This window comes from Kogia breviceps, chromosome 3 (genome assembly GCF_026419965.1).
Source record: "Kogia breviceps isolate mKogBre1 chromosome 3, mKogBre1 haplotype 1, whole genome shotgun sequence".
NCBI classification, from domain to species: domain Eukaryota; kingdom Metazoa; phylum Chordata; class Mammalia; order Artiodactyla; family Physeteridae; genus Kogia; species Kogia breviceps.
Window position 1 is genome coordinate 75562835 of NC_081312.1, and position 27075 is coordinate 75589909.

The window sequence follows — 27075 nt, forward strand, 5'->3', positions numbered from 1 at the left end:
GCGGGTGGTTCCGCTCTTATGACACAATGCTTCCTGGAACTGCATCATTAAGCAGTTTCTGAGAAAAGTGTGTGCTTCCCCATTTATATCTGTTTCAACGTGATTTAGTGGTGAGAAGGGAAATATGTATCTTTTAGACCGTGTAAGAAGAGTGCCAAAAGTGGGGTTTGTATATATGCTCATTTATAGGAGACACTACTTTCCAAACCACCTTCACAAATGTTCTCTCATTTTGTTCTTACCATTATCTCAGGGGTTCCAGTCCTCATTAGATAGATGAAGAAACTGAAGCTCCGATTTGTAACTTGCTTAAGATCAGAGTTCATGACACACTTGGGTGGAACAATAGGTCTGCTGGCTGAAGCCTAGACATATTTATATGTATTGTGGTAGCAGCCCTGTTTCCATCTTGGGTGCTATATACAGGAAATAAGCTATGTTGAGGATTCCACTATTTAAATTTTGCTGACTGCTGAGATGGTGAGTTGTGCTCTAGAGGTTTCCCAACTTGGCTGCACATTAGAATTGCTTGGGGAACTTAAAAACGAAATCTCAATGCCCAGGGCACACCCCAGACCAATTAAATACAAATCTTTGCGGGTGGCATCTGCACTTTGTACCACTACCCGGGAGATTCTAACGTGCAGTCAAATTGGAGAAGTGCTGCTCTGGATTCTTGCTATGCGAAACGTAGCCTGTTGACCAGCAGTATTGACATAACCTAGGAGCTTATTTGAAAAAGAAACTCTCAAGCCCACCCCAGACCCTCCTGAAACAGAATCTTTGTTTTAACGTCGTCAGCAGGTGATTCATGTTCATATTAAAGTTTGAGAAGCACCCATCCAGAGCAGGGGTTCTCAAATTTTGGTGTCTCTCACAATTACCTGGGAACTTGGGCCTCTGTGTTTCTTAGCTCTCCATGTAACCCTGATACACACTAAAGTTTGCGAATAGCTCTAGATTAGGAGTCGGCAAGCTTTTTCGAATGGCCTGGCAGTGTTCCAGTAAAACTTTATTCACAAAAGCAAGCTGTTGGTGCTTGGGCCATGGTTTGCCATTCTGAGGGATGCTAGTTCACTAAACTATGACTGAGTAATTGAATATGCTTTAAAACTTTTATGTACATATTTTCTCAGCCATAAAAAGAAACAAAATTGAGTTATTTGTAGTGAGGTGGATGGACCTGGAGTCTGTCATACAGAGTGAAGTAAGTCAGAAAGAGAAAAACAAATACCGTTTGCTAACACATAATATATATGGAATCTGAAAAAACAAAACAAAAAAGTCACGAAGAACCTAGGGGCAAGACGAGAATAAAGATGCAGACCTACTAGAGAATGGACTTGAGGTTACGGGGAGGAGGAAGGGTAAGCTGGGACAAAGTGAGAGAGTGGCATGGACATATATACACTACCAAACGTAAAATAGCTAGTGGGAAGCAGCCCCATAGCACAGGGAGATGCGCTCGGTGCTTTGTGACCACCTAGAGGGGTGGGATAGGGAGGGTGGGAGGGAGGGAGGCGCAAGAGGGAAGAGATATGGGGACATATGTATATGTATAACTGATTCACTTTTTTTTTTTTTTTTTTGATTCACTTTTTATAAAGCAGAAACTAACACACCATTGTAAAGCAGTTATACTCTATTTAATAAAGATGTAAATAAAAAAACTTTTATGTACACATTTGTACCTTTATCAGGAGGCTTCTGAATTATTTTTAGTGTAGATAAACAGGTATTTTGAATAAGAAAAGCATCTGAACTTCAAGATAAATGGGTGGAAAACTGGGAATCATAGTGATAATTTTGCCAAGGAAGACATAATTTTCAGAGCCTTTAATATACCAACTTTAATGTATGTCAGTGATCTTGAGATACATGGGGTAGATACTAAGCTCCCACTTAATTGGGTTAGCTGTTATCTCAGAGGTGATTTACCCAAGCCAGTGGGGGAAACCTTCATCTTCGGTATGTTTCACCAGTTGCAAAAGGGTAGAAGCCTATAGACAGCTTTTGGAGTCTTGAGTTTAAATTTAGTTAAAAGATCATTACAACTCATTTTTAGTCTTCTGTTCACTTGTTCAGTGGTTCTCAACTCTACGTGTAGGAGAATTACCTGTGAAACGATTCAAGTTTAAAAAATGTATTACTACTTCCCCCCCAACCACCAATTGAGTTTCTGATTCTCTTTTTTTTTTTTTTTTTTTTGGCTGTGCTGTGCTGTGTGGCGTGTGGGGTCTTAGTTCCCAACCAGGGATCGAACCCACACCCCCTGCATTGGAAGGGTGGAGTCTTAACCACTGGACTGCCAGGGAAGTCCCAGAGTTTCTGATTCTTATGGGGTTTTTTGTTTGTTTATTTTTAGCTGAAGTAACTAAAGACATGGTAGATGAGAGGCACTGAATCAGGATGGGTAATCTTTTCATTCGATGCATCTTCCAGTCTGGATCTTTCTTAATTACCCACCGGCTGTGTTGTGATGGTGACTGTCCATGGGCCTTAAGCTGGGAGCCCAGGGTGGCATGCTGCAAGAGTGGATTTTGAGTACTATGGCACAGGGGTGAGCTATATCCTAGCATTTTCTGCTGCCTCTAACTCAGTATCTTTATGAGGTGGGTTTATTTTCTGTGCTTTTTTGTGGGGCCGGGGGCCATTTGCCACACTACTGTACATGGTCTGTTCCCTGCCATTCTTTGCAGTGGCTGGAAGCCTGGCTCTCAGCACCTCCTGCCCACACATTTCCTGCCCCCTATCACATGGAAACCATCTCGTGTGTTTTCTTCTTTTAGCAGCCAATAGCTTTGGCCTCTTTGATCACATCCTTTCATCTTAGGCTTCAAAACACTTTTGTTATGATGGTTGAACATACTTGGGGCGGTCAGAGAGGCCTGCTCTCTGGTTTTGGAGGCTCAGTGAACTAGCACTGGTGGTTACCAGGGGCTGGGGAGCTCGTGTACAAACTCAGTGTGACTGTGTCCTCCCATCTTGGCTTGCTGCTCTGGGCCTCTGAAGTTTGAGTGCTGTATAACTTTCTAACTACAGTTAATTTAAAAAAATTTAGCACATATTAAAAATGGCTTTTTCCTGCACGAGGAAACAACACTTCACAGAACAAGGCTCTTAGACAAGGGAATGAGAAAAAAAGAGGAGGACTTCTGAGGAACTAAAGAAAATATTTTATTTGCTTAGTTTCAATTAATAGGTGGGTTCAAGCTTATGCAAAACTTCTGTCAATGGGATGAAAAAGAGGTGTATCTTCAAGACGCTAGATAGACAGCCCGTTGCTGTTGCTGCTGAAAGCACTTTGCTTGCCCTGAAGGTGTTGATTCAAGGACCTGTTCTGCCGCTTACAGTCTTTTGACCTTCTGTGGACCTTTTGTTTTGACTCTAAAATTTAGCCAATAATTAGGCACCCAGGCACCTAGTGCTACATAGTGTGTGGGATTACCAAAGATAAGACACAACCTTGGTCCAGGAATGAGTAGCTACCACTGAGCGCCTACCATATGTGTGGCATGGTATTAAGTCTCTTCCTGTTATTTATGTTTCCCTATAATCCCGTGAGGAGGGAGCTGGTGTTCTCCTCTTCCAGATGAGGAAATGGAAGCTCAGACTATAGTGTTAGGGTTTGAATCTTATTTCTGTCTGATTCCAAAGCATTTGGATTAGGCTTTGAGTGAGATAAATAATATAACAAGCATGGGGATAATGATACTTCACACTGTTGTTCCAACAAAACGTAAGTGAAAGTACCTTGTTAATGCAACTGCTCTGCAAATGTACCCTCAGAGCAGTTGTCAGAAACACGGAGAACTGTCCACACATAGTGCTTTTCTCCCTCAGCTGCATGTCCAGTTTTACTGGCTTTCAGCTAAAAAACTGGTGGCCAGTGTCAGGTCTTCCTCTTTCTCTGGAGAGAGATATCCTGAGGGACTCCCTAGATGTCCCTAGAGACATCCCTAGGGTCTGCTATTCAGATCTGCTCTGCCTTTTTTCATCCCAGGGATGAACAACTTTGTTTTAAACTTTTTATTTCACACATACACACATACACAAATACACACATACACATCAAGAGATAAACTCGCAGATACCCAACATTCAGCTTCAACAATCATCGACGTTTTATTTATTTATTAAAAATTTTATTTATTTATTTTTGGCTGCGTTGTGTCTTCGTTGCTGCCCACGGGCTTTTCTCTAGTTGCGGTGAGCGGGGGCTACTCTTTGTTGCAGTGCGTGGGCTAGTCATTGCGGTGGCTTCTCTTGTTGCGGAGCACGGGCTCTAGGCACACAGGCTTCAGTAGTTGTGGTACTCGGGCTCAGTAGTTGTGGCTCTTGGGCTCTAGAGCACAGCCTCAATAGTTATGGCGCACAGGCTTAGTTGCTCCGCGGCATGTGGAATCTTCCCAGACCAGGGCTCGAACCCGTGTCCCCTGCATTGGCAGGCAGATTCTTAACCACTGTGCCACCAGGGAAGACCTCATGACCTTTTACCCCATCTACTTTCAGGATGTTAATAAGAGACATCTGGTGGGGAAGCGCCTCCTTTCTATTACTCCATCACTTAGTTAAAAAATATTTGTGCGCCTGCTCTGCCAGGCACTGGCCATTCGGAGGTGATCAGAACAGACAAGGCACCTCCCTTTTTGAGCCTTACATTCGAGTTGGGAAGAGCGCCAAATTAGCACATAAATAGAATTGTGTTGTTATGAAGTAGAATGAAGGGCATAAACTGTACGAAGTGATCATGAGTGGAGAAGGGGAGGGAGCTGCTCAGACACAGTGGTCAGGAAAGACCTCTCTAAACAGGAGACATTTAGGCTGAAATCTGACAGCTGAGTAAGAATCAGCCATCGGACCGGCTGGCCAGAGTGTATCTAGGTATTACTTTACTAACTCTTGTTGCCATATGATTGAGTAGTGGAGTTTGCTTGTGCAGAAAGTATTGCCTCAGGAGATGACTAACATCAACATTTACTGAGGGAGTGTCTCCTAAGTGTACCGACCTCTGTTTTGTCATTCTTCTCTAATCCGAAAGAGTGATCAAGGAGGGGCAGAGTCATGGAAGAGGGAAGGGACATGCAGGCAGAATATAAGACACCAGTCTTGGGAGGGCGTCCTGAGACTTTGTCTTTTCCTGCTCTTTCCTCTGTGATGGCTGCATCTGGAACCACCTGGGACTTGGGTGTCCACAGGGCTTGGTGGAAAGCCTGGGGACCGAGTCTAGTGCTGATGTGGGCCTCGTTCACCATGATGGCAAGTGAGCCACTTTACCTCTTTCCCCATTTGTGAAAGGGGGTGATCATATTCTGCCTACTGCTTAGCTTTCCTGTGAAAGTCAAAGCCGGATCATGTTTGCTTTGGTGTTGCACAGATACATGATATTCTTCATAAAGATTCCAGATAAGGATGTCGGCCCACCCCCGTCCCTTGGTAAATCACTGGGATGACTTGGGCCAGCAAGAAGCAAGGATGCCCTAGAGTTTGCTAAAAATAGTGTCTTGCTGTCTCCACTGGAAAGAAGACCTGTTTCATGTTAACCCAGTTTCTTCCCATCAAGGCTGGAAGCATGAAATGGAGACCAGTTGCTGACCACTCTCTGAACGACAGTCCTTCATCTCCTTAAACTCTCTGAAGTCCTGCTAGCCTTGTCTCACATGCTCTTCCCTTAATGGTTTCTTTTTTTCTCATTGGCTGAATTTTGTGTGGGCGGTTCAGAGAGAGGGTAGACAAGCACCCTTTCTGCGTCTCAGTGGGATTTTTAAAAGAATTTGAAAATGGCAGGGCTCTCTCCTCTGGAGCCTATTGCCTCCGCAATGGGAGTGTGCCCGCATTTCCAAAGCAAACAGGGAGAATGGGCTGGCCTTTTCCCAGAGGTGGTGAAACCCGCCTGGAATGATGGAGGGTGTTCTGGCCTGGGACGATGGCTGCCCAGAGAAACTGCCTGCTGGAGGGTGGTCTGCCTTCATTCCTTCAGACCTTATTTATGTTCAGCTAGGGCTCAAGGGGGTCCTTCTGAAGGCAGAGAGGCCCCCAGAGGGTGAGAGGGGCCATAAGAAGTGGGAGTGTTCGGTGATGTTGCAACGAGAGGAGTCTGGGCCGCCTGGAGTACTCTGGGGCCAGGAGTGTTGGCTTTTGTCAGAAAATTGGCTACAGCCTTGCCAGTGCCTCCCAGTTCTGCAATTTCCCTTCCATCAAGCTCTCCCGGAAGCTGGAAGCCATGGAGGGAGCAAGAAAATGCACATGAGGGTGTAGCCAGAAGCTCCTGGGTCCATAGTGAGGGGAGAAGTGGCCATCCGCTGGTGGGGCTGGGAGGCCTAGGCTCACCTGGGCACCGGCCTAGCGAAGAAGCAGCCTCACTTTCATCTCAGCGTGGTGGTCCAGTTCGATCCAGCTCAACTCGCAGGACCTCTTCACCTTTCTGGGCATTCCCTTATATTTGCATTTCAGTTTACTAAGCTGAAACTGTGTGTGTTAATGGGAACAGTACTTCATTGAGATATAATTTACATATGCTAAAATGCGCAAATCTTATGTGTGCAGTTGGAGTCATTTTGACACGTGTATACACCTGTGTACCCAAATCAAGATGCAGAACATTTCCACCACCTGGAAGCTTCCCTTGTGCCCCTTTCCAGTGAGTCCTTCTACCCCAGAGTCATCATCCACTGTTCCCATTTCCATTGCTGGTGATTAGTTTTGCCTGTTCTTGAGCTTCATCTGTGCGGAGTCATGTATTTTGTACAGAGGCTGAATCCCTTGGCAGGTATGCACTGTGAGAGGAACCTTGGTTCTTAAACTGCCCTGTGAGAGAGCACTGACCCCACTGGGAAACTGAGGCTGTGGGCGGTTAGAGTGGTGGATCCCGGCCACCAGCCCAGGCTCCCTGCTGAGGAATCCAGAGGGCTCGCCAGTATCCCGGGGGCTCCCCCAGCCCCTCCCGGGGGACTCCTTTCTAGTGCTCTGGATGAGGGAGCCTGGTGATCCTGGGCAGGTGGTGCCCCCTGCTGTCTGCCCGGCCAGACACTCTAAACCCTCTCTCCTCCAAGGGATGTGACAGGATCGATCATGTGGGCCGGAGCCCGACGCAGTGATGGGCAAAGGGCAAGGGCTCGGCTCCTGGAGTGAAGTCTCCTGTCCTTTTATTTTCCTCTGAAATGAGGTTCTCCTAAGCATTGGGGGCTTTCCTTCCTTAAAATAAGCAGAAAAGGGAGAAGAGGCCTCTTTGGTGGAGTGCTGCTGCCCCCACGTGGTTGGCCAGGGACACTACCACAGAGCAGGACGTCCAAGCACCGCCGTTCTTCGGGTCTTAGGTTCTGGGTCTCCTTCTGCGGCTCCCCGTCTCCGGGCCTCCTGAATCCTGGTCTCCTTGGCCTCTGGGAGGCAGATATCCATCACGGCCATCACCCTGCACTTCAGCGCTGACCTGGAGTGGGGGCCTTCCTCGGAGAACCAGCCCCAGCTGTATGTAGGGGGGCGTTTGAGACCCCATAGCCGAAAAGGGCCTGTCCCGTATTAAGAAAGGATATGATCAAGCTTTGATCTCAGGGCTGGGTTGGTGAGGGGTGGGAGAGGCGGGGCGGGGCTGCTTCTCGCAGTGGGGTGTGCAGCACCTCCCCGGCTGTGGGCGTGGGTGCCCGTTGCCAGGGCCCCGCCAGCCCCTCCCAGCTCGCCCACCGCCTTCCTGTCGCACCTGCGGTCGTGGTGGTGTAACGGCCCAGCCCTCCTGGCCCCGGCAGCACGTGGCCTAGGGTGATGCTATCTGTAACTCAGAACTTTAAACTCTTTTTTTTCCAGAGGATGTGGTTTCTGCGGGAGAGCTTCAAACGGTGCCCCATTTGCCCCTCGGGGCAGCCATGACGTCATGGAAATGGGAGGGGCCGCCCCAAGCCCCCAGAACATCTGCGCGGAAGTGGTAGACTTTTTATCACCTCCTGTCCTACTTTTGGCTACTGACTCAATGTCTGACCTGCTTATTAATTTCAAAATATAGCTCTCCGTGTGATAGTCAGAGGAAACCTGACGCATGTGTGTGTCTGGGTGAAACTATGCCTGAATCGCAGGTGGCCTTACACACAGGCAGGGCATTGGCCGCCGCAGTCTCCTGGCTCATCAGTGTACGTAAACAGAGTGACGGCACTGGGTCTGCACACGGCTTGCCCCCCTTCCCCAGACCCACCCATCAGTCAGAAGTTTTTTTTTCCCCACAAATTGCTCCCGGAGGTAGATTGGAGAAGGACTTTTAAGATAGGACACTGGAGGAAGTGAGGTGGGTGGTAATGTGGCCTTCAGCCCTGGACCTTGGTATGGTGCCTCAGTGACTGGGGGGCTGATGCCTGGAAGCCCTGTGTGCTTTCCCAGAGTAACCATCCTCTAGGCTCTATTGGATGAGTGCCCGCCTGGGGCTGCACTGGCCAAGGGACCATCATTCAGATTTTGCTTTTCCTGGTAGTTATTTTATTTTATTTTTCTAAATTTATTTTATTTATTTATTTTGGGCTGTGTTGGGTCTTCCTTGCTGCGCACCTACTCTTCGTTGCCGTGCGTGGGCTTCTCATTGCAGTGACTTCTCTTGTTTGTGGAGCACAGGCTCTAGGCACGCGGGCCCCTGGTTTGAGAAGGAAACTGCTCAGGGGTGGTGCTGACCCTGCTTTCCAGATTGCCTCTTACCTGACTGAGACCTTGTCACCCTCAGCTTGGGCTGGGCCTGGAAGGAGCAGGCCTTGCTCCCTCCGTGGGTCTGGGAGGATCCCTAGCCGCTGCTGTTGCATCCCCTCATAGGTCCTCGGGTAGCTTTAGGAGTCCAGTGACCAAGGGGCCCTGCCACCTGAGGGCCCTGGGCTGGTGGAGGGCCCCGGGCCTCCTCTGAGGTTCTTGGAAGGACCTGTCTTTGGCCTCTTCACTGCCTTCCAGGGTCCCTGCTCCTGTCCTCTGCCCTAAGCCCCATGTCCCCTTCATCCTCAGCATCTTTGCAGCCAACTCTCAGGGGCAGACCTGTCTCCCCAGTCACCTACACATCCCTTGCCTGAATCTTTTGTGTACAGACCAAAGTGAATTACTATTTTAGGAGGAGGAACAAAAAGACTAATTTGCCTGGGAGTTTTTCACAGTTGATAAAGGCTTGCTCTGTTAACCCCCCTCCAGGGGCATTTTCATTTATTATGGGGAAGCAAATGCTTTAATGAAAAGAAATTCCCAATGGTAGAATCTCTAGCACTGTGTTAGACTGATGAGGCAGTTTTGAGTTCCCCACAGGTGGTGCCTGTCCTCCTGTGTGTGAGAGTGACCTGCTATGATGGGATTTCCTCTGAGACCTTTCGCTTTAGTGATCTTTAAAGGCACTTGTATTTAGGCTGCACATGAGGCTGCTCAGAGAGAACTGGGGTTCCTGTGACTACCCTCGGGAGGGCTCCGGAGACGGACATGGATTTTACTTCTGTAGAAGCCAGAGAATCAGAGATGCAGGGAGTTGAGGCAGCCTCCAGTCCTATGTGACACAGGTTTTACAGGTGGTGACCCTGGAGCTCACAGAGGGGAGGGACATGCCTAGGTTACCTATCGAGCTGGTGGCTCCATCCCTGTAGGATGGAGGAGGCCTGCATTGTAGCTAGAAGGATTTGCATGTTTCTGGCTGTGTGGTCAGAGACACACAGGTGAACTGTACAGGTATTTGAGGATGGGAACCCTGCACCACACACACACACCACTGCCCTGGGAATTGTTAAGCACTGGGCTTCGGTCTTTTTTTTTTTTTTTTTTTTTTTTTTGCGGTACGTGGGCCTCTCACTGTTGTGGCCTCTCCCGTTGCGGAGCACAGGCTCCGGACGCGCAGGCTCAGCGGCCATGGCTCACGGGCCCAGCCGCTCCGCGGCATGTGGGATCTTCCCGGACCGGGGCACGAACCCGTATCCCCTGCATCGGCAGGCGGACTCCCAAACACTGCACCACCAGGGAAGCCCCTGGGCTTCGGTCTTGATCGTGGTAATTGTGAAGTGGATGGCTGAGTGGTCTCTGAGGGGTGTTCCCATCAGCATCCATGACCCCAGGAAAGATGCTCAGGCAGCAGGAGGCTCAGGAGAACCCCAGGGGCCCCAGGGGATCCCCATCACCTGTGCTGTAGGTGAGGGCTTGAGATTTCTACTCTCCTTGGCTGAGTCCCTGGGCTTGTGGGGAGAGAGCTCATCTCTGCTTTTCTCATTCTCACATCCAGGGTGGTGGGAGTAGAAAGTGTGGCTAGGGTCAAAATCTTCTACCCGTTTCCCCCACTCCTAGACTGGGCACTCCAATGGGTTGGGCCTTGGGTTGGGACCCAGGCACTGGAATGGTGGGTGGTTCCCAGCCATGAATTTATAGGTCAATGCACTGTTTCAACGGGAATCCAGTCTGAGAGAAAAGGTAAAGGAAATGTTCCTTCAGGGCAGGAGACAGTGGGTAGCCTTTTGGGGACACTTGCCAAATTTCAACTCCAGGTCATTACCACCCATGTACATGGGCCTGCTGCTACGGGTGGCCCTGTGGAAGAGCAGGGACCCGAGCTTTTCAGCGGGTTCACCTGGCTCCCAGTACAGCCTTCTAAGTGGAATTTTTTAGAGGTTTTTCCATGAAGAGGTGGACTGAAGCAGCTTCTTGAGTTAGGCTCCCTGAACGTCATCATGGACAAACGCCTTGGTTTCTTTCTGCCCAGCTAGTGATCCACAGCAGGCCGAAGACGATCCCGACCAAATCCAATCAAACAGGAGCACAGCCTCCGCTCTTCCAAATTGCTTTTAATGAAGCCATGGCAGCAGAATATACAACGTGGCTCAGATACACAAGCAGAGCAGGGCCTAGATCATGAGATACTCTCCCCCACATCTTGGGAAAAAGGGTGATACGTATTTCTTTATGAACACTATGTAAAAAAGATAAACAGCACACAACATTCTCCAGGAGCTAGAGCCCAAGAGAACCCACTGGGATCCATCCTCCAGGGGGACATCAGAGGCAGTCTCTGGGAGGGGAGGGGCGGGGAGGGAGTTTCCCCACAGCCAGGAGAGGCTGCAGCGGGCTCCGTCTTTGCTGAGAATGCCAGGCAGTGACAAGCAGCAGTGAGGGAACAGAGGGGGTGGCAGCAGTGCTGGGCAGCTCTTCAGCGTCTTGATCACGAATATCTGGTAGGATCCAGTTGGTGGTATTGCTAGTGGGGCCAGAGAGGTGGAGGGAGCCTTCCTGTCCATGGGGGCAGAGAGTTCACCTCTCTGCTTGAAGAGGGAGAGGAGGGGTGACAAGGAACAAGGGGAGAGGGAGCATGTTCTTGGAGACCTGGGAGGAGAAAGAACAGAAGTCAGGCTGCATACTGAGGAGATGCAGGACAGTTAGGGATGTGATGGGGATGCCTCTGTTTGTAGAGTTCTAGGAGCAAATGGGTCCTGGCTTCAGTAGTTGTGGCACGCGGGCTCAGTAGTTGTGGCGCACGGGCTTAGTTGCTCCGTGGCATGTGGGATCTTCCCGGACCAGGGCTCGAACCCGTGTCCCCTGCATTGGCAGGCGGATTCTTAACCACTGTGTTAGCAGGGAAGCCTCCCGGGTTCTTTCTGATGGGATGCTCTTGTCAGTGGGATGACCTGGGGTGCTGGGGGCGAAGGGTCTGGAGACTCTAGCCAGGATTAGGGTGGATAATGAATACAATACCGTCTCACCATATTGGGGACAGAGGGCCCGAGGAAAGGAATTGGGGGCCGCCCTTTTAGGATTTGCAGCGAAAGGGATATGACAGAAGGTGTGGATATGAATGAGTCTGGGTCCTAAGTTTCTCCTAAGTTTCCCTCATTAGCTGTGTGGCCCTTGATATTACGTGGCCTCAGTTTCTTCATTTCCAAAATGAGGATAATAACAACTCTTCCTCATACTTTGTAGGGGAGACATGGCTCAAGCGAGGTGACTAATGTCACCTGAGGAGTGTACTGTGTTTATCAAGTGTTTTGGGCCATTGCTATTAACAAGGGGAACTCCTAACAGGAAAAAAAAGGAGGAGTCTGGTGGGCCCAGACTTAAGACCTAAAAGCAAGAGCCTGGGGGAGGTTAGCTTTGGGAACCCACCCCCAGACCCCCCAGACCCCACCGCCCGGCTGAGATGCCGGCTCACCTCAGCTGGACCACAGCCGCAGCGTCATGAGCAGGTTGTACCCGACCACTTTCAGGAAGAGGACGCGGAACCCGATCACTGACAAGTTTTGGAAGTTTAGGTTCATATCTGCAAAACCAAGGGGCCACAGCGGTCATGGGCACAGGTCTGCACAGCCCCCGTGACACCGAAAGCAGGGTGGGGAGTGGGGTGGGCTTCGGCGCCTGGATCTGCCTCTCCCTTTGAGCTTTGGGGCACATCCCCTCATAAACATATTTGTACATCCCTCCAGGGTCAACAGCATTTCATTTCCAAAGGGAAACACTGACTGCATTTACTCTTTGTTTTATTTCTGAGCCCCTCCGTGGATGGGGATGGTGGGTGCTCAGAACTTATCACACGCAGCCCCCTGGGTCTGGGCCCCTCCGTGAGAATCTAGTGGCTGAACCACAAGACATCCGGATGACTCAGTACAAATGGCTCAAATGGCAATGAATATGGGCCCAGGGTAGGTGTTGAGGAGTAGTGGGGATCTTTGAGAGACAAGGTCACTGCCTACATGAATTCTGCTGGTCTTCTTGAAAGAAGGCAAAACCCCCTGGCTATGGAGGGAAAATGTCTTCAGGGTGACCTGGTTAGTCTAGGGCCACACAAAAGCTGGTCAGAGATTTCACACCTGGGCCACCCAGAAGCTCTCTTGAGCTGTGCTGACAGTGGAGCTATTGAAAGGAATACAGAGGCCTAGGGGTGAGTCACTGGTCTAGCAAGACTAGACTCATCCTCAAAGTACTTAGAGTGGAAAAGAGAATTAGAGATGGTAAGAGGAATCTAGGGATTTAAGAATGTCCCCAGGCAGCTCTGACCAGGGCTCGGACTGTTGTTCTTGTTCCTCAGAACCTCGTTCCTAGACCCACACATTCCTTCTCATCACCTCTATCCCGTCCCAGTAATTGTGGGTTCACCGCCTCCACAGACCTGTGTGAAGCCAGGATAGACCCCTCCCTTACCTGTTTCAAAGCTTTTCTCTGCTATCTTGGCATCACAGGGAATTCCTAGAAGGAACAAACAAAGAAATTTTTCTTAGGGTCCCGAGCATGCTGACTCTCCCACCCCAGAAGTTGGGCTGCTGAATGTCTCCAGCCTCCTCCATTCTTCCTTGTGCAGAGATCTTGAGAGAACCTGTCCCATATGGGCACCTGCTGGGATGAGCCACTGACCCCTGAAGGACCAACACCCTGGCTTCTGGGCACCATTTTATTCACTTAATGAACACTGGTTGTGCTAAACGCATGTTACATGACACAAGGCCCTAAGGAGCTGTTAGACCCTACCCTTGGGCGAGTTCCAGTCTGGAGTCTGATAGAGGAAGTAAGACAGACACAGTGACAAGTGCCATGAGGGGTATAGATGCTTTCACATGTTCCACAAAGTTTTGACCCCTGCATCCCAAATTTGTTTGTTTGTTTTCTCTGACTCAGTAAACAGCATTACCATTGACACAGCTGCTTAGAAATAAAATCCAGCCACCTTCCTTGATGCCCTCTTTTCCTTCTCATCCCTGCATGGTTCTACCTTTGGATCCCAAATAGTATTGGGCATGGCATTTAACTCCCCTGCCACAAGCCCATCTTGGCCTCCATCATCTCTCTGCTGCAATGGCTTCTTTTCGGCTTCTACTCTTGGCTCCTACAATCCATTTTCCACTCAGTCGTCAGTGATTTTTTAAAAAAGTAAATTGGATGTCATTCCCTGTTTATAGCCAATCAAAAGCTTCTCCTTGTACCTAGAACAGTGTCTCCCTGTCATGACGGGTGAGGCCCTGTGATGTGGCCCTTGCCTACCTCTTCCATCTTATTTCCTCCTGTCCTTCTCCTTTCTCACTGAGCTCCTCCTGGCTCAGGCCTCTATAGGGTCCTTTCTCTGCCGTTGGCATGGCTGGTACCTTCTTAGCCTTGAAATCTCATCTCAAATAGCATTTCCCCAGAGAGCCGTTCTGTGACTTTTGTCCCTAAGGTGGCTGTTTCCCCAACTCCAAGTTAAAGCACGTATTACAATCTGGAGTTCTTTAGATTTCCACTTGCTGATGGTTGGTCTCCCCCAACGGGAATGGGGCTTGCTCAGGACAGACCCCTCATCTGATGTGTTTGCTCCTCCACGGCAGCAACTGGCATGTTGTACATGCACAATCAGTGATCGCTGAGTGAATGAATGAATGAATGAATGAGTGAGGTTAGGAGCTGGGAGAGACCTTTGGCAGAGAGGGAGAAATAAGGGGAGGGATCTTGGAGAAGTGCATCAGGGCGGGGCCTGGAGGAGCAGTAAGGGGCTGAGCGGAGCCAGGGGGATGGGGACTCAGAGTGGGTGAGCCTCAGGGCCAGTGTGCCCCTCGCCTCTCCCCCTCTGCTCTTTGCCCAGGACGTTCTGCCGCCTGCTGGCATGGGATTCACTGGTGCTCAGTAAAGAGAGGGGAGGGGGCTTTGCTGACAGTTGATGAGGCCGAGACCACCAATCAGAGCAGCTTTTAGATACCAAGGACCCGAGCCCCAAGCACAACAAGGCCTCTTGAAGGAGGAGACTCAGCTGAGACCGGCACCAAGGCTGCACTCACCTGAGCTGGAGTAGAAGGTCTGGTTGAAGGCGGCTGTGCATCCCAAATGGGTCCTGCTGCCCCAAGCCACGACTCCATTGCTCCTGGAACCCAAGACTCCCATGTCTAGCATGGTGCTGTCTGAGCTGAACACCACGGGCGTCGTGACTTGTGACACATTGGCTTGAGATTCAAAATCGGTGTATAAGCAGACGGAGGTGTTGCTGGATTTGGGGCTTCTCAGCAGGTACACGGCAGGGTCGGGGTTCTGGATATCTGTGGACCCAAAAGACACGGGTTAGGAGATGTTCGTTTCCCTCCTTGCCCCAACCCAGGCCTGAGTCCAGATGCCAGTGATGGGCAAGAGTGGGGCTCTGTAGGGCTGACAAGTCACATTTGTCAGGCTTTAGATGGGAAAGAACATTGTAGACACCAGCAGCTTGCAACAGACGGGACTCAGGGACAGGCGCAAACCATGAGTCCTGGCCAATTAGTGAATGCTCTCTGCCAGGCCCTGCCTGCCATTCAAGGCAACCAGAAATGCAGGGCTACTTAAGGATACTGTCCACTCTTCTGCTTAAGGGAACTTCTTCAAAGCTCAGTAGGCACAGTAAGCAGCAACATAGTTCTGGCAGGACAAAGCGAGAGTAAAAAAGATGTCCCTCAAAGCAAACCATACGTCTTAGAATCTGGGGTGGTCTCCCCCACTAAGGTTGGGCACTGACAGGAGTGAGCTTTATGATAGGCTGGCATGAAGTTGGAAGATCGGTCGCATCACCAGGAGATTTCTCTCACTGATAAAAGTTTTAGATGCTAAATCAGAACATCTGCATCCAAGCCCTGGCTCTGCCATTTACTAGACACAAGGCCTTGAGCAATTCACACCAGCTCCTTGCGTCTCAGGAATTTCATCTGTTAAATGCGGATGTTGCCTCATCCACTTTCCTAACCAGGCTATTCTGAGAAGCCATGAGAGTTTCTCCATATAAATTATATTTAATAAACTGTGAAACACTGAAATAATTTTATTAATTGTAGCTCTTGATACTATCAGGAGACTGCCATAATAATGTGCTACCGAGTAATACACAGTTTCTACTCTTCACCCCGCAGGAAGCAGGAGTTGCTGGAGGCTTTTCTTTAGTGCTGAGAATGACTCTTCGGTATTTTCATAGGATTTTGTGTTTTTAATGCAACCCTCAGTGTTTATTCTTTCAGACCTCTTGCCCTTGGAGGAGGAAGCGGGGCTTTGCCTGGAGGATTAACACTTTGGGGCCACCCAGAGAGTTTATAGCAGGGTTGGGACAACAGCTTCCTGCCCCTGTGGTTCTCTGCTCCCCCAGCTCCTCACCAGGCATGCAAAGTTTTGCACCCCACTAGCTGAGCCAGCCAGGGTGGCCTTGGCAATGCAGATATCCAGCTTGACACCAAACCAGGGGCATCAGCCCTTGGCATGGCCTTGGGATGGTGAGTCAAGGCAGAGCTGTCTGTGCTGGGGCTGTCCCTGGAGCAGCAGAGCAGGGGTGGGTCCATGGTCACATGTGAGCGACATTCCAAACCTCTGGCTTCAAAGGATTCTGCCTGCTCCCCTCTAATCTCCATCTACCTGTGGGGCTGACATCACTGTGGGTTAAGGATCTATGGTGTAAATCTCTTCCTGGGAGGGGAGAGACGGGAAGCCATTAACCAATACCACACGCCAGTGGATTTGTTAGTCATCAGCAGGGGTCATGGGTGGGACTGGGGAGGGGGACATGGAAGGGTGTGGAGGTTCTGAGAGAATGTGGCCTCAAGAAGAAGGCAGAGGCTAAGCTGCCACCAGACACAGGTTGGCCTTAGAGGGGGAGCGGGGTTACTGTGGGGGCCAGATGCCCAACTTTTGAGTCCTGGTTAAACTCTCACTCAAGTCCTAGCGCCAGGCAGGTGTCAGGCTGGAGAAGGTCTAGACCACACTGTCCAATGTGATCGTCTTTAGCTACTTGTGGCTATTGAAATTAACCAAAATCAAGTAAAATTAAAAATTCAATTAACCATAAACCTTCATTTTAAGAGCTCAGTAGCTACCTGTGGCTGATGCCTACTGTATAGGACAGTGCAGAACGACAGAATATTTCCATTGTCATTGAAAGTCCTATCGGACAGCATTAGTCTGGAGTGAGCAATGCCACGGACCATGAGGAAAGGTACCAGGGGCTGAGGGTGAGACTTAAAGCCAACTTGAGTTCTGTGAGGGGTGATACCGGGCCAGGCCAATTGGAGCTCAACTTTGCTAGTGAGCGATCAAAATGAAAGAGCAGTTAGTGAAGTCAGAAGAACTGAGGTGATTTTTAGCCTCCTTCAAGTGTTGTTTTTACCAGTTGATACCCTTTGGGCTTTCCTATGTGCATTTTGGCTGTTGTTTCTCCTGTCCGGCTTCACTACCCCTGATTTCCTCTCTTACTCACCCTCTCCTGCTCCCCACACTTCAATCTCTTATTTGAGCTCATCATCCAAACCACTTGTCTAAAACATGGAGCTGATCGGGTCACTTTTTTGTTCAAAATAATTCAGAGACTCCCTATTGCCTATAGGATGGTGCCCACACTTCCTCTCCTGACATTCAGGGGCTGCCATGATCTGGAGAGCTTGAATTGCCTCTCTCAAATCCTTTACATTCCCTATATGAGTACAGCTACACCAAACTCTTCACACTGGCTCCCTGGAATGTAAGCTCTGTGACAGCAAAGATCTGTCCCTAGATTACTGCTGTGTCCCCGGTCTCTGCCATATACTAGGGGCTCAAGAAATAATTGTTGGATAAACAGGTGGCCTAGTGATCATCGGATTTGCAGAATTTCTGCTAATTCCACCTTTTGGTCAAAAAAGCTGGATACTGATCCCTAAACTTGACTCTTTAAAGCCCCCTTTTACTTTTACACCCCATGTCCCTCTAGTGAGACCTTTTTGTCTGAAAACAAAGAATGAGTCACTGTTAATTTGGAGGGCCTTAGGGGTCCCTCTGACAGAGCCCTGGGAGGAGAGACATTCTGTTTCACCTTAGCAAGTTAAACGCCTCCTACCACTGATGACATCTCAGAAGGTGGCCTTAGCAAGACTGGATCAATTTTTCAGTGTGGAAGTCACCTATTCTAGTTCCTAACTGTTCATTTAAATTCAGAACTAACGGCAGAAGCCCATGTCCAAAGACTCTAGTGCATTAGATCCCCAGGGGCACAGCGGTGATCGAAATCTCCCTTACCACTAAATCTGTTCTTGGTAGGTCGGCACCAGGAACCCAAAATGTGAGTTAGCAGCACTGACTCTGAGTCTGAGGTCCACTGAGGCTCTGGTGAGCGTCAGGAAGCAGTGAGCCTGCGCAGATTTACCAGGAGTAATGGAAACTCCGGTTCCCTTACCAAATTGCATCTGGGAGGCAATACCTCCATACCACTCTGAATGTCTCCATTACAGAGAGCCTAGGTTTCCCCTTCTCTGAGGGATGGGCTCTTACAGGCCACTGAGCAAGAAGGGGGAGGTCTAGGCCACAAGCCATCCATGGAAAGAGCTGGCCCCTCTCACCTTCACCTCTGGTCTGCAGTTCTGAATTGGATTCCCAGGTTCCTAGTGGCTGGTCCTGGCCCTAATTGTCTGTTCTCTCTCTCTCTCTTTTTTTTTTTTTTAAGGCTTTGAAGCAACTTTGTATTTATTCAGTTTACCATTTCAGAGAAATATATGATATTTAAAAAAAAATAATAAAAGTACTGTATATGATCTATTATCGTTTACTATACACCAAGTTTTGTGATCAATACTGTATTCTCTTGAAAGCTCTAGTATTCCTTTTCTCCATTGTTTATAAAGTTATCTTTGGCTTTCTCTCCATCTAACTTCATTATTAGATGTGTTTACTTGGCCAAAATCATGTGCCTTGTTCATTCCCAAGATCATGCCTTCTTTCTTGGTGTTCCTTATGCCTGGAAGTCCCCTCCTCTCCTTGCTTTGCCCAAACAGATCTTACTCTTACTCTATCCTTCAGACTCAATGAATCCTTTCTACTGCATCAAACCTTCTCCATCTAGGCCAACTTTTTTTTTTTTTTTTTGCGGTACGTGGGCCTCTCACTGCTGTGGCCTCTTCCATTGCGTAGCACAGGCTCCGGACGCGCAGGCTCAGCGGCCATGGCTCACGGGCCCAGCCGCTCTGAGGCATGTGGGATCTTCCCGGACTGGGGCACAAACCTGTATCCCCTGCATCGGCAGGCGGACTCTCAACCACTGTGCCACCAGGGAAGCCCTAGGCCAACTTTTGAGCCGGGACTCCATTCCTCTGAATCTCTACTGTGCCTGTTGACATCATCAGCTGGTTGATACTAAAATGGTTTTCAGGTTGCTAAATTTACAATAGTTTGGTCCCTTTGGCTAGTTTTTATACTATTTGGAGACAGGTCAGGCATCTATCTTAGATATCTTCATACTCAGTCTCACATTTTATAGATTGACGGCCACATAGAAGGCATTTAAAATTAGCCACTGAATGACTAAAGTAAAATGTTAATGCGTTTGACCTAGAGAAACACAGATTTTCAAGATTGATAGTATGGCTTTTCCCGTTCGCAGAGGCCTCTGTAAGACAATTAGTTGTAACACCCACAGTTAGCCTTACCATAGTAATACTAATATCTCTGGGGAAAAGATTAGTGACACTGGCCCATGGGGTTGTAAATGGTGCCACCTAGAATGACTCAGCAGATATTATGGCCACTTGCGTTCCTTTCCCAAATGTGTGTTTATCGGTCATTCCTCTGGTATTCACACTGCAGGTGACACCATTACAGAAACTCACTGGACCTGCCTCCTATTTCAGTAGCAGAAACACTGGTCTCTCACAGGGGACGGAGGGTCACACTCTTTAGAGGTATACCTTCTGATCTTCTGTGTTGAGACTTTGTCTCTTAATCCTTCCCCTCCTGCCTCATCCTGCTGTAGTGCCCTTGGTTGGAGGTTGCGTTTTCCTTAAACCAGGAATTCAGTAGAGCAAAACCCCCCGCTCAGGGCAGCAGTATCCTGGATCCTCTCGTGAAAGGTCCAGGACTCCTTGCCCATCACCTGACTCATGATTCTTCAGGTTGTGGCCCAAGGATGTTGTTTCCTGAGCATTGAGCGCAGGATGAGAGGATTTTCTGGGATGGGTGGAAAGAACCATTTGGGATCCTACAGAAGATAATACCCGGGCTCAACTCAGCGTCTTGGACAAAGAAGAATTAGTTGTCAATGTCCACCCTTGCCCCGCATTGCTTACTTGGTTGGACACTTAGTCTGGTCCCTGCTCCAAAGTTGAACTTGTTACCACTGCCGAATCTCCACTGAGGGTACGGTCTTTGCAATAACCTTCCTGATGTTAACCTGCTAAAACCCACCAGACTTTGAGGGCACCATTCTACAAGGCACCCTGGGTCTTTGTTTCTTAGGTTTCATATTTCCCAGGGAAGTCATTCCCCTTTCCCTTTACAATAATGAAGCTTTAGGGCTTCCCTGGTGGCGCAGTGGTTGAGAATCCGCCTGCCGATGCAGGAGACACGGGTTCGTGCCCTGGTCCGGGAAGATCCCACATGCCGCGGAGCAACTAAGCCCGTGAGCCATGGCCGCTGAGCCTGTGCGTCCGGAGCCTGTGCTCCACAACGGGAGAGGCCACAACAGTGAGAGGCCCGCATACCGCAAAAAAAAAAAAAAAAAAAAAAAAAAAAAAAAAAAAAAAATAATGAAGCTTTAGTAATAACAAAGCCTTGTTGATGATGATGATAATTATTATTAATATTATTTAGTAAAGCTACCATTTATTGATTACTTGCTATACGCTGAGCATTGTCTTGTTATGATGTGGTTATTGTCATTTTGCCATTGAGAAAGTGGAGACTTAATTAGCTAGAGATGGTAGAGCCAGACTTTCCCCCAGGTCTGCCAGCCTCCCAAGCTGTGCTATGAACCCCGTACCATCCTGCCTCTGTGCCTTGTTATAGTTGCCATTCAGATAGGGGTCTGGGTCACTTTTACCCTGGGAGTGGTTCAATGCTCTACTAAGCTCCAGAGAGGAAGATTCTGTGAGCAGGTATCCCCACACCATGCTCATTAGTCCATCCACGGAATTTAGCTACCTGCTGCAATAAAAGAGAATTTGTGTTTGCCACGAACTCATCTCTTTCCCCAAGAGCACTTAGCTAATTTCCTGAATCTTCAGATCATCTGGTGCCGACATTATCTGTTTTGCTTGAAAGCACTGAATATCTGCAACTCTTTTTATGTTTCTGTAAATTATTCTCCTCAGATTTTCATTTCCTCAACTGGCCCTTGGCACTTCTGTCTTTAATATGAGAAATGGGAACATTTTAAGATACCAGAAGAGTTTGTAGAAATGGAAATGAGTGTTTCACATATCCTCGAGTTTACCATAAATCATTGCTGGTTTTCTCATAGACAAGTTGTCAGTTACTTTGCCCTGGTCATTTGCACCGTCATACTCACACGGGTGTATGGTCAGCCTGGTCCCCGCTCCAAAGATCAGCTTATTATAGCCACCAGACAACACACACTAGGAGGGTGCTTTACAAGAACTCTAGCCCCCGGCAGGGTCAGTTTCACTGGGGCAGAAATGTCTCCTGTGCCTGTTTTACAGGCTCCTCCAAAATCCCCCTTTCTCTGGCACAAGAAAAAAGTCTGGCCCACTGAGTCCTAATTCCTCAGCTTTCTGTGTAATAATCTCACAAACCTTTCCCTTCTAACCGGCCTTGAGCAGGTCAGGCCTTCCTGGAGAGTGGATGCCCATTCTGGGTTCCACACTGCAAGTGAAGGAGGACAGTTGGAAGGGTCTGGAGAAGAGCCAGGGATTAACTGGGAAATGAATCTTGAGGGAAAATTCACAGCACCGGCAATAGATGGAAAACCTTGGGTAGGGCTTAATTCATGGAAGGGAGGCCTATGAAAGCTCTTCTTTTAGAAAGCAGTTCTATTAGTCTTTGAAGGCAGAGACAGAGAGAGACTAATATTGCCATAGGGATATCACATACAATGCACAAGGAGGACTGCTTAACTCTGAAGGTTGTGAGACTCAGGAGTGAGTTATGGATGGGGCCTGAGAATCTATTTCTCTGGAGGGTTCTAAGATTAGGATTGACATTCATATGGGGACAAAAAAAAAAAAATCTCCAAAGTTTGAGAGTGGTTTAGACAAGTCCTTCTCAGTGAGAAATTCACAGGACTCTAGTCCTAAGTTTCTCTGCAAAAAAGATTCTAAGCTCAAAGAAGTTTGGAAAATGCTGTATAGCGTATTTCAGCCCTGAAGACCAACAGTGCATAGTAGCATTCTAAAGGCTCTGAGAAGTCTTACAATAAAGAAATTTAGAGCTTCTTAAACTTAACTTGATTCAAGAATTTTTTTTCTTAAAACACCCCTTAACCTCTGTGGAACATGTACAGGTTTAGATCCACATTCCCTGGAAGTCCCTTTTCTAGTTCAAAGAATTTAAAATTCATCCTGAATTTCGGCCTAATTTTATCCTTAAGCTTTCTGTGTTCTGAATCTGTTTGTTCTCCTACCAACTCCTACGGACACAATTAGGGGCCTCATTAATGCTGATTATTTCTTTCTAATCATCATGAAACAGCTTCATATGTAGCAAATTTTCCTGCCACTGTCAGGAATGGCTCAAGGGCAGATAGGTATGCAGACATCATGCAAGACCACATCGCCCCAACACTTTGCAGGGTTTACCTACTGGGAACAATGGCAACTTTAAAGCCTTTCCCAAATGTGAATTTATTGGTTTTCTTTCCACACACCTTCCTACACACCTTAGAGCTGTGTACTTCAAAGAAGGTTCTGGTCCTAAAGGAGAAAAGTTTCCTTAGAACAAATGGAGAAAAGTTTCCTGGGTGGCGTCGCAAGTGGGGACATAGACTTCATGTATTTATCATTAGACCTCTCCTTTTTGCTGCTAAAACCCATTTGTGCTGCTTCCCTCTCAGGGTATTGTAGTTCTTATGCCTCTGAACTCTGGTTCTTTAGAAATATGATGGGTTTCAGGCTTTCTAAATGTAGCCTGAACTGACCCAGGGCAGGGAAGAGGCTTTGGTGAAGTGCACAAATGAACAGAAAAATATGGAGGAAGTTTTCCCCAGAGAAGTGGGCTTTCGCCCACCCACGCACATTCAGATGGATTCTGTAATCTCCCGGTTTTGAAATCTAACAACTCTGTTGGAGAATACTTGCTACTGTCTAAACCATTATGTTCTAAACAGTTACTATCCCTCCACTGAAGCTTTCCCTGAGTCTCCCAGCTAGAGGCATTTTTTCAACAATCGTTTCTTAGGTGACACCTATGCATCAGGCATTGTGCTGGAGTGTGGAGGTGTAAGGATGAATGAGAGAGGGTCTTGACCTCACAGAGCTTACGGTGCAGTGCAGAATGCATGAAAGTACCAGACAACTAGGAGAGGAGGTCAGGGATGCCTTCCTTTTTGCTATTCCATCGCAACTTGTGTGTACTTCCACTACAGTGTGGTGACACTGGGCTTAATTGTCTCTATATGGATGTTTACCCACTGGGAGATCCTGGATGGCGGAGACTCTGCATTTCCCTCCTTCCCCTCCTTCCTCCTTCTATAGTGCTTAGAATATAATAGTTGCTTGGTAAATATTTGTTGAATGAAGGCCCTCTAATTATTTTAATTCATTTTAAATGCAATCCTGTCCTCTACCTTCTTTTACTAGGACTGTTTCATTTATCTTTTAATTCTGTATGGGTCCATTTTCTAAACCCAGTATTGTTTTTATTGTATCATTTAGGCCTTAAGTTCTTCCTATCTCTCTTGATTAGATATGGAGTTTTGTCAGACTGTATTCCATGCCCAGGGTCTTTAGGAAGTTTAACTCATCACCTCTCATGAAAACTAGATGGTAACAAAAATAAATTTTTTTGGCATAATCAGTCATGATTTCTGATAAAAGTCTTTTGTCTCAAAGGAATCTAGAAATAGCAAAAAAGTCTGCCTCTGTAACGATGAAAAGGCCAGGCCCCATTGGCAATTACTACCTTTAGAAAATAAACCGCTGTTGAGCTAGTGGCTGGGATTTCAAATTTCAAAACATTCAAGCCTCGTGAAGATTCATGAGAAATTAGCTCGGGAAGTGCAGACTCAACATCTAAGAAAGCCAAGTAGGGACTTTCTGTGTCTTTGGCTGGAGTCTAAGGTCAGGCACTTACTTGGATGCACTTGGAGTCTTGCTCCACTCCCGAAAGTGAGTGTTCTGCTGTTTGTGTCCACACCCTGGTACAATGCAGTACAAATACCTGCCCTCTGCCACCCAGGGCGGCTGCCTGCGCTTCACACCTCCCGCCCCACATTTACAGCCTTCACTCTTGGGAATAGAGCTTTTGAACAGCCTGTTCCATCGTTCTGATGATAAATTTCTCTCTGTGTCACTTTATGCCCAATAATCAGTCCCCCTAGGTTTCTGCTTCCCTCAATGCCATACTGGCATCCTACCAACCCAATTCAATGACTTGACTCATCTCTTCAGAAACGCTAAGTCCTGGACCAAAGCTGCCATGGTCACCATGGCAAGAAGGCTCAGGATAGGCAAACCAAGGACCAGACAGGTAGCCTTTGAGGTCTGGGGTCTTCCTTCACAGAGTGCAGGATGGACAGTGGTGGCAGTGTGGTGGCATGGTTAACAGTAAGGCCTTGGAGTCAAGTAGATTAGAGTTAAATTCTAGCCCTATTATTCCTAGCTGTGTGATCTTGGGCAAGCTACTTGCCCCAAGCCTCTGTTTCTTCATCTGTAAAATGGGCCTAATACCAGCTACCTAGCATTAGGATGGATGTGAGCACTGAATGAGAAATTCTTTGAAGGACAGAGTATAGTCACTGGCACATGTCAGGCATTCAGTAAATAGTAGCTAATAATATGGTGGTTCCCAGCAATGCTTTCCAGTGAGGGAAGGATGAGGCTCCTTGTAACCAGAGGAGAACTGTCCCTGCCCCACCGCCCTCTCCAGCACCCCAGGGTGCCTCAGCATTCTGGCTGGGATGCTGTCATGTGCGACAGATATCTCATGGATCCAACGGGACGTGGCGAGAGATTCTCAGCCAGGGGGTTGAAGGGCAGGATGGACCCCTTGGCTGCCAAGAAGACAGTTCTGCTTCAGAAACCTAACCAAGAGTGAAGCCTCTTTTCTCAAACCTTGGTGATTTGTCCTCTGAACGCACTGTGCAAAACCCTTGTCCAGCACAGCCTCAATCATTTCATTAGACCTGACACAATGGTAAGTTACTCCCAGACAGCAAAGGGCCCTTTCACGATGGAGCAGCCCAGTCACAGCCTCCCTCATTTTTGCAGTATCCTTCCATCATATATCCTCTGTCTACAAAATATCCCGTGACCGTTTCTATAATACTCACATGGATGAACAACAAGCCTGGTCCCTCTTCCAAATATAAGTCCATAGTTTCTTCCTGATACACACAGCAAGGAAAGCCTTTGCTAAAACCCGTCTCTCGTGACCTCCCTCTACCTATTGCTCCAGTGGTTGGGGCAACAATCTGGGGAAACACTGGCCAATGCCCCCAGAGTTGCAGGAATCTCCCACAGCTGTCCTGGAACCCTGAGCCAAGGGGTGGTGATGGGAGCCAGGGACTGGGGACTAGAAGAGCCCCTCACCTCCTTTACCCAGGAGAAAACACACGCTCCTGTCAGTGGAGAAGCAGGGCGGCAACTCCCCAGCAGCCGTACCTCCAGCACCACCCTGCTTGCCTGGGGCCACAGCAAGGTGTGACTCCGCTACTCTTTTGTCAGATACAAGTGCTCCCAGGATGGGCGGCAAAGGAGATTTTTTTTTTTTTTTTTGCGGTTCGGGGGCCTCTCACTGTTGTGGCCTCTCCCGTTGCGGAGCACAGGCTCCGGACACGCAGGCTCAGCGGCCATGGCTCACGGGCCCAGCCGCTCCGGGGCATGTGGGATCCTCCCGGACCGGGGCACGAACCCGTGTCCCCTGCATCGGCAGGCGGACTCCCAACCACTGCGCCACCAGGGAAGCCCAGGAGATTTTTATATTATTCAATATATTGTCAGTGGAGATGCTGAGAGGAAGGGAGGGTGGAAGAAACAAGGGGCACACGAAGGTTTGACACAGTGAGCTTCTAAGGACATTAGGGGTGGCACTGATGGAGGACATGCCCTCCGTCCTCTCGTGGACATAAGAAGTTGTCCGGTACCTATGGGGTAGGAAGAGCGGTGGGTGGGGGAGGGGTCATATGTCCAGGAGGATCACGGCTCACTTACTTGGTGTGACCAATACTCGAGTCCCCTTTCCAAAAGTGAATCTGTTCCCATAATCACACTCTGGGAAAGTGCATTACAAAAAGGTCCTGGGTTTGCCCACCCTCTCATGGAGGACACACATGCTTCCCAGTAGCTCTAAAAGCTGGGATCCTGGGAAGGCTGATCGTAACCTTTTCCTTCTGATGGGTGCTCTAAGCACAGGAGAGAGACTCCCTAATGGCTGTAGCAGCTTCAGCCCTGATGCTACCCATCACCTCCATTTTCCTCATCACAGCCAGCCATCAACAAACAGCCTCTGGCTATTTCTCCTCTGGGAAACACAGAACCTTTACAAAACTTGGTGAAAAACCTGCCTCCTACATAGGCCGGGTGGGTGGGTGTACGTGTTTCTAAAGATACCAGGCAGTGGGACTTCCCTTGCAGTGGTTAAGAATCCACCTGCCAATGCAGGGGACACGGGTTCCATCCCTAGTCCGGGAAGATCCCACATGCTGCGGAGCAACTAAGCCCATGCGCCACAACTACTGAGCCTGCGCTCTAGAGCCCACGAGCCACAACTACTGAGCCCGTGTGCCACAACTGCTGAGCCCATGAGCCACAACTACTGAAGCCCGTGTGCCACAACTACTAAGCCTGCGCTCTAGAGCCCTCAAGCCACAGCTACTGAAGCCCGTGTGCCTAGAGCCCGTGCTCTGCAACAAGAGAAACCACCACAATGAGAAGCCCGCGCACCGCAATGAAGAGTAGCCCCCTCTCGCCACAACTAAAGAAAGCCCGTGTACAGCAAGGAAGACCCAATGTGGCCAAAATAAATAAATAAGTAAGTAAATGTAAAAAAAAAAAAAAAGAAAAGAAAAGAAAAGAAAAAGATACCAGGCAGCAGCCTGCATTTTCCCACCTGAGCTGCCCCGCCTGAGAGGAAGGCGCCATTGCCTTAGGGGCATATGCAAAAATGTATTTTTCACTTTGCCAGAAAGAGTAAGAGCAAGAGCATTTCCAGCAAGCCAGGCCAGGGCACATGCTAAAAACATGCCTCAGCGTGACTCAGAGTCACCGCATCCTCTCTGGG

General features: G+C 48.5%; 1 protein-coding gene across 1 annotated transcript in view; it reads right to left on the minus strand.

Moving 5' to 3' along the window:
- Positions 1-10750: 10750 nt before the first annotated feature.
- Positions 10751-27075, minus strand: part of LOC131753450 (T cell receptor alpha chain MC.7.G5-like) — a 264739-nt gene continuing 248414 nt past the window's right edge. Inside the window, exons 5-8 of the mRNA XM_067028809.1 lie at positions 14715-14969; positions 13114-13158; positions 12128-12235; positions 10751-11304 (exon numbers count right to left, since the gene is read on the minus strand). Coding sequence (XP_066884910.1) covers positions 12129-12235; positions 13114-13158; positions 14715-14969 — 407 coding nt within the window. The 3' untranslated portion in view covers positions 10751-11304; position 12128. The remainder of the gene's footprint in view (positions 11305-12127; positions 12236-13113; positions 13159-14714; positions 14970-27075) is intronic.